We start from the raw sequence: 18,421 nt of genomic DNA, 5'->3' as shown, positions 1-18,421 counted from the left end.
GCTCCAACTCTGTTTTTTTGTTTGTTTGTTTGTTTTCCCAAATGGCTGGTGTTTTAAGCAGAGGAGCACCTTGGTCACAACTGTAGTATCTTTCTGACATGGGTGTGAAGGTCAGCAGAAGGGAGTGAGGCTGTGGCTTCTGAGGGTTAGTGGCAGAGAAATGAGAAGGAGCTGGGGTGGTGTCAGAAGAACTTGGTGGCATTTGGAGATGGGAGCCCAGGCTGGTGGTACAGAGTCCCCAAACTCTTCCTTTGTGTTGCGTAATTTTGGGCAAGTCCCATCTCCTCTCTGGGCCTCTGGTATCATAGTTGGAAGGGGCTCTGGACATCACCCTGATCCCAGGGCTGACTGTGAAGAAGGAGCTGTTCTAGAGTTGGGGGCACAGAAGATGGCTGTGGATCTAGCCATGTGGATCAGGCTTGACCAAGGTAAATGGAGAGTTAACTGCTGAATTCACTATGTTCGTGGAGTGGGCAGGCAGGAAGGTGAAGAGGGGCAGGTGCCTTTAAAATACCCACTGCAGCTTGGCTCAGCAGGTGCGTCGGGCAGGCCCTCTGCCAGCCCCCTGGATCCAGGAGTGCTAGAGGTTACAGGGAATGGGTACATCATCTGCCATCTCAGGACTGTGGACCTAGCCAGCCATTGCCATTCTGGGGTACACATAAGCAGGCACCCTTGTCCTCTCCTCCGGGATGCCAGAGAGGACACACCATTCCCCAGAATCTAGTTATGGCAATGCCCTGGATTTGCCTGACTTCAGATGAGTCCTTGTCCCATGGGTTCCCTATCCAGCCTTAGCTGCCTCCCAGTCCATGCCTCTTCCCCATTTACAGATGGGAAATCTGAGGCCATGGAGGGCCCTGGACCCCTACCCTGCCTTGCTCTTTGGCTTTACTGGGCCTCTGGACCTTCCTTTCTGCCCCGAGCATGGCCTGTACCAACTCCCCACCCCCACTCCTAGGCCCCAGTGGTCAAATTCCAGGACTACCATTGCCATGGCAACAGCCAGCTCACTGGGCCCCTCCTCTGGGGTTCTCTACCAGGCCTGTTGTCCAGGAGAGGAGGCTGAGAGTGCCTCCCACCCCTGGGGGACTGGAGAGTTGGGGGTGGGGTGGGGAGTAGGGCAGACCCAGCCGGTTTCTCATTTGTTTTCCAAAGGACAAAATGGAAAGTACTGTCAGCAAAGGTTACTCTGAGAGTGGGAGGAAAGAGAGTGGGAGGGAGAGAGGGGGTCACCTGGGCTCTAGACTAGAGCCACCCAAAAAGCCACTCCCATCTCTCATCTGGTGAATCATCCCATAGAAGAGTCTGAGACCAAAGTATTTCAGAATGGGAGGTGGAGGAAGATCCTGTGCAAGGTCATTGTCATCCAATGCTAAGGCCTCCCAGAGACAGGGGGTCCAGCCCAGCTTGGGCTTCTCCCAAGCAGACTTCCCAGAGTGGAAAGAGCTCCCACAGGACCATTGAAGGAGGTGAGCTTTTCAACTCTGGGGTATACAAGCAAGGGTTGCCGGCCATGCCAGTCCTTGGAGGGGACTAGTCTAGGCAACCCCTGAGATACTCTGCTTCTAAGAGAATCTTAGAATCTTGTAACAGCTGGGGGCGGTGGTATACATCTGTAATCCAGCGATCCCAGAGGCTGAGACAGGGAAATAACAAGTTTGAGGTGAGCTATTTAGTGAGACCCAAAATAAAAAAGGATGTGGGACTTAGCTCAGTGGTCAAGTTTCCCTGTGCTCAATCCCTAGTAGCACAAAGAAAGAATCTTACTACTAACACAACACAATGCTATTTGTAGCAGCCAGTATTTATTTCGCACTTCTTGTGTTCCAGGCACTGTGCTAAGTAAGCCCAAAACATTCCCTACTTTATAGGTGAGGAGACTGAGGCACAAATGTGGACTTCTTGGAGGCCTGCCAGCCATCAATGGAAAGTGGTCTCTGGCTTTAGATTCCTTATTCCAGATTTCCTGTTCATTGTTAAATGTTCTGGTGTATTTTCTTCCAGGCTTTCTGGGGGTGGGGGGGTGTTTTTAAATGACACTCAGTGCAATAAGCATGCTTCTTGGATCTGTCATTGCGTGTTACACCTAAACCCTTCCCCATGGCATTTTGAAGATTCCTGTAAGTGCCATGACTTGCTGGCCCTCCCCATGGTTGGATGTTGGAAGAGGCCAAGGGCAGACTCCCTATGATGGCAGCCTGGGAGCCTGGACACTCAGGGTTGCTCCTGACTGCAAGCCCCCCTCCTGGCACTGTGGTTAGATGTGGCCATCCTGACCCCTATTCCACCTGAGTTCTCTTGGGGGCAGGAATTCTTTTGGCTTGACCTTGAGCAAGGTACTTACCTTCCCAGCCTCTTTACCCTCCGCACAGAGCAGGGTAATGATAGGACCCACCCAGGAGCTTATTTTGAGGTTAAAATAAACACCTGTAAAGCGCTTAGTAAGCAGGCTGAGGAATCCCTCAATAGATGCAGCTACTATTTTTAGGCTTCTGCTCTCTTTCTGTTCTCAGGCTTAGCTAGGTTAAGTGATTTACCCGACAGTCCCCGCCAGTCAGTGGCAGGGCTGGGATTCCACTGCTTACTCCTGAGAACCTGAGAACCTGAGCAAGTTATGACTTGTCACTGAGCCTTGGTTTCTCTGGGGGTCTCATGGGATTATGTCCTGAAAGTGTTGTGAATTTTAAGATCCTGGGTGACTGGGCCACTTATTGTCAACAATCACAACAGCAAAACTACAGGGACTCTGAGGTTTTAGGGCTGCAGCTCCAGAAGCTCAGAAAAGGAGGGGCTGTCAAGCTGTCAGGTGCCTTGCTGGAGGTGGTGGGCGGCCTTTGGGAGGGTGAAACCTTGGTTTTGAGCTGACCTTGAACTGTGAAACATGTTGTCTACAGTGCATGCATGTGTACACTCACATGTGCACACACACTCAAGAGTGACTGTCCAGGAATTAGGGCTGGTCACCAGTTATGGATAAAGTACAGTAAGGCCTTGAAGCCCCCAGCTCCCACTGATCAACCAGAGGCAGAGACCACTTCTGCCGGTGTAGCCCAGGCTCAGTGACAGCAGGCTGGGTGGAGACATCTTTGAGCAGGGCCTGGTCACTGGCCCTGAGCATTGAGACTACCCCAGGCTGGTTTAATATGATAGAAGGGGACTTTTCTGGGCTCTGGGTTGGATTAGGGTCATCGGTCCAGGGCTAGAGTCACTGACTGAAGGATAGAACTTATTCCTTTTCAGGTGTATCCCCTGGGTCCTGGAACAGGATTGTTATAGGGAAGGTGAGGCCACAGTGCATCCCAGCTGGTTGGACTCCCTCGGATAAGTTGTACTGGAGCCCCAGAGGCCCATTTCTGGCTCAGCTGACTGCCTGCTGCCCTGGGGTCATGAGACACTTTCCTCTCTGGGTCTCTGTGCCCATGTGTCCTGTGGGAAGGAATGGCCCCTTCTCTGCCTCTCCATTAGGGGAGGGTTGAACATGGACATGGTAGACTTGCTGGGCACTTTGATTCTACTGGCACTTGCTTTCATTCATCCACAAATTCACTGTGTGCTGAGCACCTTCTAAGGCTGGGCTCTGTTCTAGGCCCCCTCCCTTTTAGAACTCACAGACTTCATCATGTGTCCCCCTGTGTTCCAGGCAGCCTGCCGAGTGCAAGGCTGACACACTGTGGGTCTGAAGTATGTCAAAAAGAATGTTGATTAGGGAGCTGTCCCAGGGTGTCTGGCTGCTACCCTGGTCTGTGGTGGGGACAGTCACTGAGGTTAAGGTAGGGAGGGCAGAGGGTTCAAGAGGCTTCCTAGAAGAGGCAGAGCATCAAAGTCAGATGGGATTCAGATGGGGCCAGGAGCAAGGAGGCAGCCCAGGCAGGGGAACAGCCTGCAAAGGTGCCAAGGTGGGGGTGAGCCTGGTGTTGGGCAGCAAAGAGACCAGCCTGGCTGTGTAGGGGGTGGGAGCGCGGAGAAGCAGGCTGGTGGAAGCTCACTCCACTTGAAGCTTCCCTGGGCCTTTGGTGGCTTGAGGGGAAGAATTTCTGGCGTGTGGAAAGTGGGAATGAGGGCACTTTTGGCTGCAGTCTCCCAGAGCCCCCAGGATTTATCAACAACTCAGGCAGGCCATGTGCCCCTACTCCCTGCTACTCGGCTCCCTGGGGCTCTGGCCTGAGGCTGGCCTGGCCTTTCCCAGGGTGCCTGGCTCAGGGCCCAGTGAGTCATCTTCCGCCCCAGAGGCAGGACACCCCATTTCACCCAACAATGCACACAAATGAAGCTCCCCCACCCTGTGTGCCTGGGTCTGAGGGAGGGAGGGAACAGGAGGGGCTGGAAACTTCCGTTCCCACGACCCCTCGCCAGCCTCCCTGCATGCTAGGCCTGAATGAAGGCAAGGGAGAGGGCCTTCTTTTCCAGAGCACCTACTGAGCAGAAGGTGTTTTCCCACTTTTCAGGAGAGGAAACTGAGTCTGAGGGAAGGATATTCTCAGCCAGAGGTGGTGGTGCCAGGCCCATACCACATGGATCCTGATTCCATGTGTGGTGTTTGTTGCTGAGCAAGGCTTAGGCCTTTTAATGAAGTAATTTTTAGAGGTTGGAGGAGAGGGCTCCTGGAGGCCTTGTCACCCAGAGGTTCTGAACCAAGGTGAATATAGGGACAGACCAGTATGAGGGCAGAAATGTGGTGGGGGGGTCATTTCCTGGGATCCCCTAAATTAGGGTTGCCAGATTTAGCAATTCCCACCCTAGGCTTCATTGGCTCCCCAAAGTTGTCCCCGTCTTCCCCCTACACACACACACACAGACTGACAAGGGTAGGACAATCTGGCCCCTCACACTGGACACAGAAGATCTGGATTTCTTTTCTTTTTTTGCTTTTAAAGTGGGGGTGCAGCCCCAGCCTCTTGGGCTGAGAAGATGATTAAAATCAGAGATTACTAGCTCCTCAGATGTTTCTCACATCTGTTGGGGTCTAACCAAACCTCCCAACCCCCCACCTCCTGCTTCCGGCTATTATCTGTGAGGTTAGGAAACTTTTCCTTCTCAGCCTAGAAGGTCCAGCTGTAACTTCTTGAAATTAAGGAGGGCGGGGTGACAGAGAAGAAAGGAAGGGGGAAAACCCACATGAAAAAAGGACTGGAGTTAAATTCAAAACACATGCACCACAGCCCTGGCCACGCGGGCCTCTGCTGCCACCTGTCGGTGTCTGGCAGAAGTGCAGTTCCTGAAGCCCCAGCTTCCTCACTTCCAGAAAGTTTGATCCTGCCCGGAAATCTGGGAAAGGTCAAACTGTCAGTCCCAATTCCTGGGCATGACTTTACCTCCCTCCCTGGAGTCTGGTGGGGAATTTAGAACCCCCCTGAACCTTCCTTCCTCCCCCATTTGTTTACAGAAGGGAAAACAACCTTAGAGGGGACAGCAACTTAACTAGTCACAGAGCAAGGTGGTCAGTGGATATGTATTGTGCACCTATGTATGTTGAGACCTGGTCTCTGCTTTTCTTGATCTTATACTTGGTTTGTGTGTGGAGGGGTAGACATTGAGACCCTCCTCCTGTTTTCTGTTTTCCAGCCATCCAGGGAAGAGAATACAACCTCCATTTCCCAATTCGAGGCTTGGCTAAGGAGCCAAGGAGGAGGAGGAGGAGGCTTGACTCCTTATTTAGGTGCTCTGTGACGCTGGTGGAGTCACTTACTTTCTCTAATGCCAATTACTTGGAGTCAACTCTCAGTTTAAGTTGCTTCACTTCTAAATCCTTTGTTTCCTCATCTGTAAAATGGTAATGACAAAACACACTCAGAGGATTGGTGTGAGGACTCAGTGAAAGAATACTTGGAAAATAGCACCTCTCTAAACATTGACCAGCTATAGGAATTGACCAGCTATAGGAGTAAGTCAAGTCCCCAGCAAGGATATAATGGGGAATTGACACTTCATTCCTGGAGGCGCAGAAGGTGTTTCTTCTGGGCTGATAGGTGGGCCAGCCTGATTTGGCTGCCTGAGCTGGGTCTGAGCTCCAGCAGAAAGGGTGAAAACTGCCCCCTTAGTCCTCCTTTCAGCCATCAGGGATGGTTTCTAAAAGAGGTGGTGATGCTTTCTAGTGCTGCTGATGCTGAGGTTCCAGCTAGACCCCTCTGTGCCAATAGATGTAATCTGGGTCTATGCAGAAATCATTTGCTGTACCATTTCTATTACCCGCACCTTAAAGATCCTAGGTTCATATCCCAGCTCTGCCACCTACTGTCTACACATGACTCTGGCGCCTCCTTTCTGAGCCTCAGTTCTCACTGGGAGACTGTCATGCACCTTGGTCAGGTAGTGCTGGGCTGGAATCCTCTCAAAGGCATCCTCCATCCTCACAAGTCTGCCACTTAAATCTGGCATTTGCCTGGGACATTTACTGGGTTGTTGGCTGGAATTCTTACATGTGGCTTGGGCTTCCTCTCAACCTGGCTTACAGAATGCACAAGCCAGGACAGGGAGGTAGATCACACAGCATTTTTGTGACCTAACTTGGGATGCCCCATAATGTCACTTCTGCTGTGCTCCTTGGTCTAGGCAGCCTCAAAGATCCATCTAGTCTCAGGGGAGGAAACCTAAATCTTATCACTGTATGGGAAGAGTGTCAACACCATATGGTAAGAAGAGCTGGTGGGACAGACAATATTGTGGTAGCCATCTTTGAAAAATATCACCTGCCACACCTAACTGGGCTAATTGTGAGGAAAAAATAAAAATGATATGAAATATTTAATCCATGCCTATCACATAGTAAGTGCTTGGTAAGTAAGCAATAGCTATTTTTGATCATTATTGAAGTGGCCCTTTTATACTTTGTACCTCTGCCATAGAACCACATGAACTGCTACCCTCAGACCACTGTGCAGCTACCTATCTACAGATAACCACTGACAGAGACATACACAGACATGTGGAGGTGTCACTCGTAGTCCCAAGTACATGCACAGACCCATGCATGCAGGGCAGTGGTCCCATAGCAGGAAAGTCCTAAGGCACCTTAGGCCCTGAACCTCTGCTTCCCATTCTCAAAGCCAGAGTTGTGGGGTACACAGAGCAGCCAGTTCCCAGGGAGCCCTGTTGTGTGACCACTTCCATTCCAGCTGCCTGTGAGGCCTGGGAACTCTGCGTAGTCTTCAGAGGTCTATCCTTTCAGAAGGGAGGGTCTGTAAGGAAGAGGACGTGATGAGGGGAGACCAGGGGAAGGGGCCTTCTGCATGCATGGGTCTGTCATGTACTTGGGACTATGAGTGACACCTCCACATGTCTGTGTATGTCTCCTTATGGGAGGATAAGTTTCTCCAGGAACTGATGGGAACTGAGGCCCCAACAAATGAGGTGTTTTGCCCAAGGTCATACCCAGAGCCTGAGCTGTATAAACTCCAGAGACTGTTTTCTTTATCTCAATACAAAGAAGTCCCTCTTTGGGAATTTTCGTTTCATTGATGAGCCTGGGGACCCAAGGAGGCAGCAGCCGTCAGTAAAATGGATGGCCCATTAGGTTAGGAACATCTAGTACCAACTCCAAGCTTATGGACATAGATGGGGTCAGACAGCCTGTCTGGGCCATCAGCCAAGGCTGGGTTCCCAGGGAAGTGGATCCTCCTTGATGCTGGCATTGCCTGTGAACAGTATTTTGTTTACCTCTATAGCCTTCTTGAGTCAGAAGAGCCTGTATATGTCACTCTCTTGGAACAAAAGAGACTGGAAAATGGCTACCATCTTCTCAAGGTTAAGGAGGCTGAGATGCTCAGCTGAATGCCAGATGTCAGGGAGGTGGTGATGGGCTATCCCCCAGGGGAGTGGGCTTAAGAACCTGGTCCTGGAGGCAGCCAGCTGGGTCCTAACCCTTACCAGCTAGGTGACTTCTCTACACATCAGTTTCCTGATTTGTAAAATGGGAGCCTAATGATAATAGAGCCCTTACTGTAGGGCTGTTATGGTGTTTAAGGAGCCAGGGCATACAAAGCAATAGCAGGTACATGGCCCCCTGAAGATTGTTCAGACACCGTTGGTGATGGCAAGGGTTCTGAGATGAGAGCTCCTGCCATGTTCCAATTAGGGCAGTTCTGGGGTCTAATAACTCTCTTGACGAACACTTACAGAAAGCTGGACAAATGGGAAAGGCTGGAGACCCCACCCACCCACAGACTTGCTTTCCAGAACTGCATTTCTCCTTCACAATCTGCCCTCTTTTGTCATTTTTAAAAATATTTCTTTAGGGGGCTGGAGTTGTTGCTCAGCAGTAGAGCGCTCACCTAGCACGCGCGAGGCCCTGGGTTCAATCCTCAGCACCACATAAAAATAAATAATATGAAGGTATTGTGTCCAACTACAACTAAAAAATAAATATCTACAACTAAAGAAATACATTTTTAAAAAATATTTATTTTTTAGTTGTTGGACACAATACCTTCATATTATTTATTTTATATGGTAGGGAAGATCCAACCTAGGCCTTGGGCATGCTAGGTAAGCACTCCACCGCTGAGTTACGCCCCCAGCCCTCTCAACATTTCTTTCTTAATTCATGTCTTCCTACCTAGACTGTGGTGTCCAGTGGGACACAGGTCTCTTTTCTTATCTTTAAATCCCCAGCATAGTGCTTGGCACCTAATAGGTGTTAAACAAATAGTTATTGAACTAATCAACACATGAATAAAATAAAAATTAAAGTAGCTGCTCATCCATTGAACCATGTATCTGTGCAGCCCTTCATGTATTCGTCTGTCATTGATTCATCCATCTGCTCATCCATCCATGTAGTATTTATTCATCTATCCTTATTCCATCCTTTCATTTGTTCAGCCATTACCGTCCATCCCATGTCCAGCTTTTGTCATCATTGGTCCCCTGATTGGTCTAGCACTAGTACCTCAAGTGACCAGTGACCAGATGCAGGGTCTTGGCAGGGCTCAGAGTGGGCAGTGTGACTGGAGGCAGGTAAGCACAGCAGAATCCCTCGGAGATTGGGGAAGTTGTCAGCAGGTTAGGGGTGAGGTACATGGTTCCCCCAGGCTGGTGGAAGGGTGGTCCCACAGAGCTGGAATGCCCAGCCTGTCTCTCCTGGAGTTGAGTGGCCTTAGGGAGCAGGACCCTTTCCTCCTTTCTGTCTTTTGCCTTTCCTGCCTAAGGAGCATTGGAGGGAAGTGCTGGTGAGGAGGGGATGTCTGCTGTGGTGTGGGTATGGAGAGGAGGCCTACAGGCCTTCACCAACCCTTTGTACACTTAGCATAGCTGTTCTGAGCCAGATCCATTCTATAAACTGCAGACACCCAAAAGGGAATCTGAAATCAGCCTCCAGAGGAGCGCTCAGAGGGACGCCAGAACCATGCCTGCATGGGGCGCCCTCAGCCCCACCCTAACTGACCTCATACTGAAGGGCTCTGACAGCCTGTGCTATTGTGGGGTTATCCCTGCAGACCCTGACTCAGCCACTGTGTGCTGCTGTTCCTTCGTTTAGCTTCCTTTCATTTTCCTGCCCCGCCAGTACCCCAGTTGCCAAGGCAACAGGCTTGGATCTAATTAGCCATCCTTAATAAGGCAGCAGTGCAGCAGTGCCTCTGGCACCAAGTCCTGCCCCCTTCCTGGGCAGGGTTCTCTGCTTCTGGCTTCCTCTTGCCTCTGGATCTTTTGGCCCCAGGACCTTGTTCAAACCCTACCTCCTCCGTTGAATGCTTTCCCCCAGGAAGAGATGGCCCTCTATTAAGCCCTATGAGAGAAGCCCTAAGGTCGTCTGGAAGCTCCTGGAACCTAGAAAACATGGAGTCATCTCTGCTGGAGTTAGCGAGGGAATGGATATGCCATTGTAAGAACCGTGAGCTACGCAGTCCTCCCAACCACTGAGAGGAAACTGAGGCCCAGGGTTGGAGAGCTTAAGAGGGGTCAGAAGGGGGCTGGGGATGTGGCTCAAGCGGTAGCGGGCTCGCCTGGCATGCGTGTGGCCCGGGTTCAATCCTCAGCACCACATTCAAAAAAAACACAAAGATGTTGTATCTGCGAGAACTAAAATAATAATAATAATAATAATAATAAATATTAAAATTCTCTCTCTAAAAAAAAAAATTCACTATACTTAAAAAAAAAAAAAAGAGGGGTCAGAAGGAAGAAGGTATTCTGATTGGTCCAGCACTAGTATCCCAAGTGACCAAAATGTGGGTTAAGTATTCACAGTAGCCAGAGTGGGGTCCTCATGCCACAGGTGTATGTGCTCATGTGGAGTTATTGTGAGATCTGGTTGTTTGTCCTGGACATGGGGCAGTCATCCTCCTCTCCAGACCCATTCAGTTAACTGATCTGGCTAATCCAGACCCTCCCCACACACGCACAGCCCTGGGAGGAGGAAGATGAGGAGCTGGTGTGCTGCCAGGCGTGACTGCAAGCCATAAAAGCAGGTGGGCTCTCTGGATTTCTGGTTCCAAACTATCAGAAGGGGGCTTGGGGCCCTCCCAGAGGACCTTTGATTTTGCCACTCAGGAGCAGAGGGTGCTTGGCAAGGGCCTCCTGCCTTAGGATTGGCAGGCTCAGGATCTTGTAAAAGGCTGGTAAAGCACAGATTGCTGGACCTTACCCCAGTGGTTCAGATTCATGGTGGGGGCAATGTGCATTTCTAGCACCTTCCCAGGAGATGCCAAAGCCCTTGGTCCAGGAGCTGCACTTTGAGACCGGTGCTGTAGAGAGGCCAGAAGAGGGTACCACAGAGCACATTTTCACTCCATCATTTGTTCACTCTACAAATTGAGTTGAATTATTCTGAGCCAGGCCTCTAGGGTGACCCAGGAAGACAGGTGAAGTCACAGATTGCTCTTTCATTTATGTAGCACAAGTTTCCTGACACCTCTTGGTAATAGGTTCTGACCCCCAGCACAGCCCCCTGCAGCTCCCACTCTTGTCTGTGCTGTGTGAACTATCCTGGGATTGCCTGCTTGTAGGGATGATGCTGGCTTTCATCTTGCTACTCTCCTGGAATTCTCTGTGCCTGTTTTCATTCTTGGCCTTTTGGGGGATTGCCTTTTTGGAGAGTTAAAATTGCAGTGTTGGATATTTTGGACTCTGAGAAGGCCTATACTACCCGGGCCTGTGGCTGGCCCTTTTAGAAGGTGAAGAATAATTGCCTTGGATTGGCATGGACTGTGGATCCGCCTGGTTGAGGGCTGAATGGGAGTATCTCAGTGAAAAATGAAAATAAAAATAAAAAGATCTGGGGATGATAGAGTACCCCTGGGTTCAATCCCTAGTACCACAAAAAAGCAAGCAAAACAGAAGTGGCTGTGGCATATCAAGAGAGTGGGCAGTGCTCTGCCACTGAGGTACAAGCACTGATGTGCCTGGTTTGGGTGGTGAGGTCAGGATGCCCCCACTGCACGGGGGAAAGCAGGCTTGGGAGAGGAGACACCTGGGAGATTGGTGAGTGTGGGAGCCCCCAGTGTACCAAGATGGAGAGAGGTGAAGTTAGCCAGGGCTGAGACACCACTGTAGGCTGCATCAGAAACCACTCCCAGTGGGGTAAGGGAGCTGGCACGAAAATAGAGTTGACCACCTCCCACCCCCAGTCCTGCCTGAGGGGGTCTGGGATTGGATCTGGCCTGACATTGGGATTTGAGAAAGCAGGCCCTGATGATTGTGCTTGGAGATATCTGGGAGCACAGTCCAGTAGAGGGGTGAGGGATGTAAGTGCCAGAGTCCCTTCCCAGTGGGGGTTCACTGGTAGAGGGTGAGGGGACTGGAATTCTTCAGAACTGTGCTAGGTACAGGGCAGAGACCAAATTGATGGGGTGGGGTAGGTACCACTACCCTTTCAGTGGTAATCCCCCTCTGCCACACTCAAGTGCTCCTCCCTTGGGCCTTTAACCAGTGTGGAGTTTCCAGGGATGTGTATGTGCTGCACACAGGCCTGCCTGTCTCTGCCTGCCATGGGTGCCTATTTCTGTGCTGTCTGCCACGGTTGTGAAAACAGGGAAGCGAGTGCCACTGTGTGCAGGAATGGGTCAAACCCTGAGTATCAGGGTTCAGGTCGGTATGGCACCTGAACTGTGTGTTGATGTGAGGACACTCATCTCTGACCCATTCTGCACAAGGACCACGCCCAGAGGGCAGCTTTCCTTGCATATCCGCTTGTTCTGTGAAGGTATGTGCGTGCCCGTGTGTGTGTGTGTGTGTGTGTGGGGGGGGGGGGGTGTAAATCTGGGTTCCATGAGTGCCCGCACTGGGACCAGTATGGACTAAGAGTGTGTGTCGCCGCATATGCTCGCCTTTGTCCACAGGCGTGAGTGACTTGTGTTCTGAGGGGTACCGCCTGCGAGCGGTCAGTGCAGCGTGGGGGCGCGGCGGGTGCGAGGTGCCGACGCTCTGGGCGTGCTGTGGGAGAAGGGGCGGCGCGCAGAGGGCCGAGGCGGGAGGGGGGCCGAGGGCGGGGACCCCTCCCCCAGCGGCGCCGCGCGGGGCTGGCCGGCGCACTCTCTGCGCGGAGGAGGCCGCAGCGCCACTGCCGGCGGCGCCGCCGCGCTCACATTAACGCTGGAACTGACACCGGCACCGCCACCGCCACCGCGGCGGGGCTGAACAGCGGAGGAGCGAGGGTGGAAGGGGGCCCAGCCTCCGCGCCATCCCCCGCTCGCGCCGGCGCTCCCGCCTGGGCGGTGGGCCGGCCGCATGCTGCAGATGGTGAAGACCCTGGCCCAGTTCACCATCGCGCTGGAAGACATGCGCGACCTGGGCCCGGCCGCCGCCTCCGGGGAGCCCGCCGGGGAGCCCGCGGGCGGCAGCAGTGCTGATGCCGAGGAGCCAGGGGAGGCCCAGGTACGGGGAGGGGGAGGGGCAGCCAGGAACCTGGGCCTCCGCGGAGGGGATTGGGGGAGTTATGGGCAGATATTGGCTCGCAGGGCCAGATCAGTCACCCACCCGTCTGGCCACTGGGTGTGGGGCCTATGATCTACAGTGAGGGCAAGGAGATGGAAGGTGAGGAGTCCTACCAGGTGGTGTGGTTGGCAGGGCGCTAAGGGCCAAGGCCTGATGGCACTCAGCTTGTGAAGTGGGTCAGCATGGAAGCAGATTTGTTGCCGGGGTATCCTGGGCCCACAGGCTCAGGATCCCGAAGGTCTTCCAGCCTCCTTCTCCTGAGCCTTCTTCTGTTAATCCTCAACCCACCCCCAGGTATATGCATGTCTGGTGGGCAGCAGCTTTGCTTTCCCCTTGCCATCCTCTCCTGGCTGGACCTCGGAGATGCCATGTTGCAATAGGAAAGGTGGTGTCCCCATTCCTGGCTCAGTGTGGGGGAAGGGGAGGCATCCAGGGCTGTTGCCATGTCTCCCCTGACCAGGTCCACTCTGGATCCAGTGGGGTCAGAGGTCCTGTCATCCTGATGCTGTGATGTATTGTGTGTGTCTCTCTCTCCACTGCCTCAGGTCTCTGGGTTGCAGGGCCTGGTCCTCAACTGGGTGACTTTCCTGCATTTTTGGTCTCTGTGAGAGGGTATCTTGCCTTCATGGCTTCTCTCTGTGCATGAGTATCTAGCTGTCTTCATGCTGTGTACATCAGGGTGCCTTTGGGTTTTTATGGCCCCAGTCCCACCAGGAGGAGAGGCCCCCTCTGTCTTCATGCTGTATCCCTTGTCCCCACCTCCCCTTTCCCCACTTCAGGGCCCCATATAATGAAGGTTCCACTGAGGGGTGAGGGGCTCTGGAGGGAAGCTGGGCTTGCAGGGCTGTCCCGCCCAGAACAGGTGGGCCTGCTGATCTGGTTGACAGCTGCCTTGTCTGTCTCCTGCTTCCCCGGTCTCCCCCCCACCCCATGCACTCCACCCGTGTCTAAGCACGTGCAAAAGTGTGCTCCATGCAGTGACAAGGAGCTGGCCTTGTTTTCGGTGCCTTTACCTGACAGCTGAGTGACAGCCTACTGTGTTTTGTGCAGGGAGGAAGCTGGGAACAGTGGCATTGCAGCGTCAGCCTCCCTGTGTTACCCCAGCCCTCCCGATCGTCAGGCCCAGAGCCAGCCCTGCCTCTCAGGAAGCCTCCCTGACTGTGACCCTCACTGTGCCTGTTGGGCCAGCCTGCCAGGAGGCGTGGGCAGGGGATGGTGGCTGAGGGGCCCAGAGCCCCGCCTGGCCATCCTGCTGTCAGGAAGCTCCCTGCTCAGTTTCACTGAGGTAGAATGAGAATGAACAGTGAGGCCACGTGCGTGGACACTGCCTGTCCTCATTGCTGTGTTCTCACAGTGCCAGGATGGAGGATTATTATTAGTTCCATTTCATAGAAGAGAGTGTGGAAACAGGACAATTAGGTGACCACAAGGTCACGAAGCCAGGAAGGGCAGCACTGGGAACCCTGTGGCCTGAAGCTGTGCCATTAGTCTAGGCGAGAACTTGGGGTTCTGGGGCCCTAGGAGTCAGCTCAAGGTGACTGAACAGACTCTGGTCTTGTTTGTGCCATTACTGGCGGTGTGACCTTGGGCAAGTCATGTCACCTCTCAGACTCTACTCCTTGGTGCTATGGAGGTGACAATACCTATGTCACTTGTATAAGGTTGGAACAAGAAACTGGGGGCAGGAGACAGGAGCAGACTTTGGGGCCTTTCCTTGGGAGGTCCCTCTGCCCCTGAAGCTGTGAATTCCATCCCAAGGTGGGCCTCCTACTGGAAGCTGCCCTGGGTTTTTATTTTTTTATTTTTATTTTAAGATAGGGTCTGTATGTTTCCTGGGCTGGCCCCTGAACTTACGATCTTCCTCCGTAGCTGGGATTGCAGACTGCTCTGATTTTTTTTAAGGCCTCTGACGCACAAAAGATAGTTGGTCTGGTTGTACATGGGAGATCTGAGGCAGGGCCTGGTGAGGACATCAAGACACAGGACTGGCAAGATTGGGGCAAGTTAGCCTCCTCCCTCCCTCAGGGGGGTCCCTCAGACTCCACCACCAAGTTCCTAGCATGAGAGCTCACTTTTCTGGGTGTCTCATTGTAAAACACAGCCTCTGAGTCCCTATATCAGAAGGAGAGGACCTGAGGCGAGTTTGCCACAAGAGGTGAAGAGTGGGACAGGCAGGCCAGATGACCCAGAGCTCAGGTTCACCAGGCCAACAGGAACCCTGGGCAGAGCAGTGACCAGGGCAGCCCTGCTTCTTGAGTCATACCCTGAGGGGCCCCTAGGGTAGGGATAGAAGGATGCCACAGACATGGACACCCACCCTGACATCACCACATGCAGAGTATCCACTTGAATCAGCAGGTCTCAAGGACTGGAGTCTCAGGCAAGGCCAAGCTGAGACTTGGGAGAAAAATGGAGTGGGGGACTAAATCAGAGATCGGGAGTCTTCCCCAGGACCATTCTAGGGACTCAGAGGGGTCAGGGAGGAATCCTAGAGTGAAGTCCTCACAAGCAAAGGGAAGGTGTTGAGGCTGGTGTCATCTGGAAAAGCTTCCTGGAGAAGTGGCCCAGGAGCTTAGGGACAGGTGGAGCAGGCAGCAGATAAGCTCAGTCACAGGGTGGGGGTGAGGCAACATTCCCAAGTGGCTTCTAGCAAAGCCTTCCCACAGGTCAGGGCTCATCCTGACAGGGGTGGGCACCCTGTCCCTCAGGGTATGGATGCAGGGACTGAACAACCCCTTGGGGACTTTAATTCAGACCTTCAGAATAGAAGCATTGGGGGTTGGGTCTCCTTTTCCCATTCTTAAAATTGGGAGAATAATGACATCTACTTCACAGGGTGATCAGGAGTGTTAGGCAACATAAAATGCCCAGCTTAGTGTCTCAGAGGGCTCAGTAAACTTTTTTTTTTTTTTAGAGAGAGAGGAGGAGAGAGAGAGAATTTTTAAAAATATTTATTTCTTAGTTTTCGGCGGACACAACATCTTTGTTTGTATGTGGTGCTGAGGATCGAACCCGGGCCGCACGCATGCCAGGCGAGCGCGCTACCACTTGAGCCACATCCCCAGCCCTCGGTAAACTCTTAAGAGAGTTGAGATCCAGCTTTGTCTGACAGTGACTGAACCCTGACACCACCCAGCTCTGTGACCTCTGGCACCAGCTTTACCTCTCTGTTCCACAGTGTCTTTATCTATAGCAGGGGGGTTGGGGGGTGTGTATCAGGGGGGACTGAGTCAACTCCAGGAGAAGTTGTGAAGCCCAGCTAGGTGGGACATGTCCCCAGAGCACTAAGCCAGAAAGTGGGGTTTTTGGAGTTGGTAGCTGGAGTGGGTGGGAGCCTAGATGCCACAGTCCAGCTGCAGCAAAATAACTGGGGGGGGGGGGTGACGAACAACTTGTGCAGATCGATACAGCAGGAGAGGGAGCCCTTTATTGTAGGACAGGAGTGGTATTTATACATTCCACACAGCTTATCTTAATTAGCATAAAATAGATATAGCAGTCAACCAATAAGGAATCTCCACACTTAATGGCTTGCTTTTGTTACTTCATAAACCACTCCCTCTGGCATTTTGCCAGGCTCCATCCAGACTTGTTTACAGACTCTAACACCTAGAGACATCTTTCTTGCAAATGTGAAAACTTATGGATTTTTTTTTCTTTTTATATTTTTGTCCTTTTCAAGAGCCCATCAGGGAACCAAGAAGTAAACCAAAGGTCTCAAATCTGCCCACAGCTGCAGTGGGGGGATGGGGTGGGGGTGGAGAGTGTCACCTAACTCTGGGAAGGGGTGCATTTGAAATTCCCATAGGACAAGCACCCGAGCGAAGGCCTGACAGAGTGGGATCCAAGATGCTTTGGAAAACAGCCTAGAGCCCCGCGGGGGTGGGCAGGCCTTGACGGCCAGGAAGAGGGTGTGGAGTATTCTCTGGGGCTACAGGTGAACCTGCGGGTGGTTGCAGGTGATTGGGTCTGAGGGGAACAAGGCACTGCTCACACTTTGCTCCTGTCCCCACAGGACATGCGGAAGCACGTGACTATGACCCTGCTGGACACAGAGCAGTCATATGTGGAGTCACTGCGCACCCTGATGCAGGTGAGATCCACAGTGCAGTCCCTGAGGGCAGCCTTCTGAGGCTGAGGGGCCTCGGACAGGTGGGAGCAAACTCATGCCAAGGACAAGGGGCCTAGGCCAGAGAGCTGTGACCCTGAGACACACCACCCTTCCTTGGAGAGCTCTGGATGTGGCTACCCCAGAGGAGGAGGAAGCCCCTTCCAGGGCAGAAGAGAATGGAGAAGGGTCAGACCAGGCCACCCCAGGGCAAGAGTCCCACCACACATTCCCCCAACAGCCCTGGACCTGAGCTCAGAGCCGTGCATTCCCACTGGTGTGCCCCCTCTGTTTTTGTAATTGACTGGGAAAATATTCGTTGAGTGGAATTAAATGTTGGGCACCTGCTGGCTCAGGCACTGCTCCAGGTTCAGGAGGCACCAGAACAAGTGAGATGAGCCCTGCCTCAAAGCCCTGAGGGACAATACCTGAGTTTATGGGGCATTCTAAAAGCGGGGAGGACACCTGCCCCTTGTGGAGTCAAGGAAGAATCCCTGGAGGAGGGGCAGACTTCTCAGTAGCAGGGACAGCACGTATAAAGTCATGTCCGAAAGGGCCCTGTGCTTCAGAGGCCTTCGTGGTAGCACAGAACATCAGGGTTTGGTTCTGTGGTGAGGCTGTGAAAGCCCACAGGAGCCACACTGTGGTGGCCTTGAACACCAGGAGGAGGGTCTGGACTCCACCAGAGGCCCTAGAGAATCAGTGAAGGGCTTGAGCAGGCCAAGCTCCTGCCCTGAGTCATGCTTTCTGAAGTCTGTCTGTCAGGGGAGGTGAGTGGCAGGAGAGGATCAGGGCCACTAGAGGCAGAAGCTGCAAGGAGGAGAGCTGGGGCCAAACACTTAGAAGGTCCGCTGATCAGGCCAGGGATCGAGGGGGAGAGGAAGGGGAGCCCAGCATTGTGCCAGAGTTCCTGGCCTGGGAAAGGTAGGGCACAGGAGAGGGATGCATCTGGGGCAGGATGGTGAGTGGAGGTTTAGACGTGTGGAATCTGGGGAGACCCAGAGCCTGGCTGCACATGCTGAAGTGGGGCCTGCTGTCACATGAAGGATAAATTTGCTCAGGCCACCCAGGCAGATAGGAAGAGGGGGAAGGTGGAACCCTGGAAATATCCGCAGTGTTCGTTCACTCATTCATTCTGTAAATCTGCAGCGAGCTCCTTCTTGCACCAAACACTGTGTTCTTCAGCCAGGAGTGGGAGGGGTGCAATTCAGCAATGAGCACAAGTGATATGGACCTATGTTCTGGAGTTCATGGTCTATGGCAGAGACCAGCAGTCACCAGCCAGACAAATCACACATGATGAGATGTGGTGATGCAAAAGTTTATGAGAGCACATACATATACAATGGATATTTCTTAGCCTGGAAAGGAAGGAAGTTCTGACACAGGCTACAACACAGAGGTGCCTTGAGACATTATGCTAAGCGAGGTGAGCCAGTCACA

General features: G+C 52.7%; 1 protein-coding gene across 1 annotated transcript in view; it reads left to right on the top strand.

The window, feature by feature from the left end:
* Nucleotides 1-18,421, top strand: part of Arhgef17 (Rho guanine nucleotide exchange factor 17) — a 58,758-nt gene that overhangs the window by 21,498 nt on the left and 18,839 nt on the right. The window contains exon 2 of the mRNA XM_076846668.2: nt 16,886-16,963. Within this exon, the coding sequence (XP_076702783.2) occupies nt 16,886-16,963 (78 nt within the window). The remainder of the gene's footprint in view (nt 1-16,885; nt 16,964-18,421) is intronic.

The sequence above is a fragment of the Callospermophilus lateralis genome, chromosome 2, assembly GCF_048772815.1.
Source record: "Callospermophilus lateralis isolate mCalLat2 chromosome 2, mCalLat2.hap1, whole genome shotgun sequence".
Lineage (NCBI taxonomy): Eukaryota > Metazoa > Chordata > Mammalia > Rodentia > Sciuridae > Callospermophilus > Callospermophilus lateralis.
Note: the sequence above shows the minus strand (reverse complement) of the source record. Positions and strands in the feature narration are given on the sequence as shown.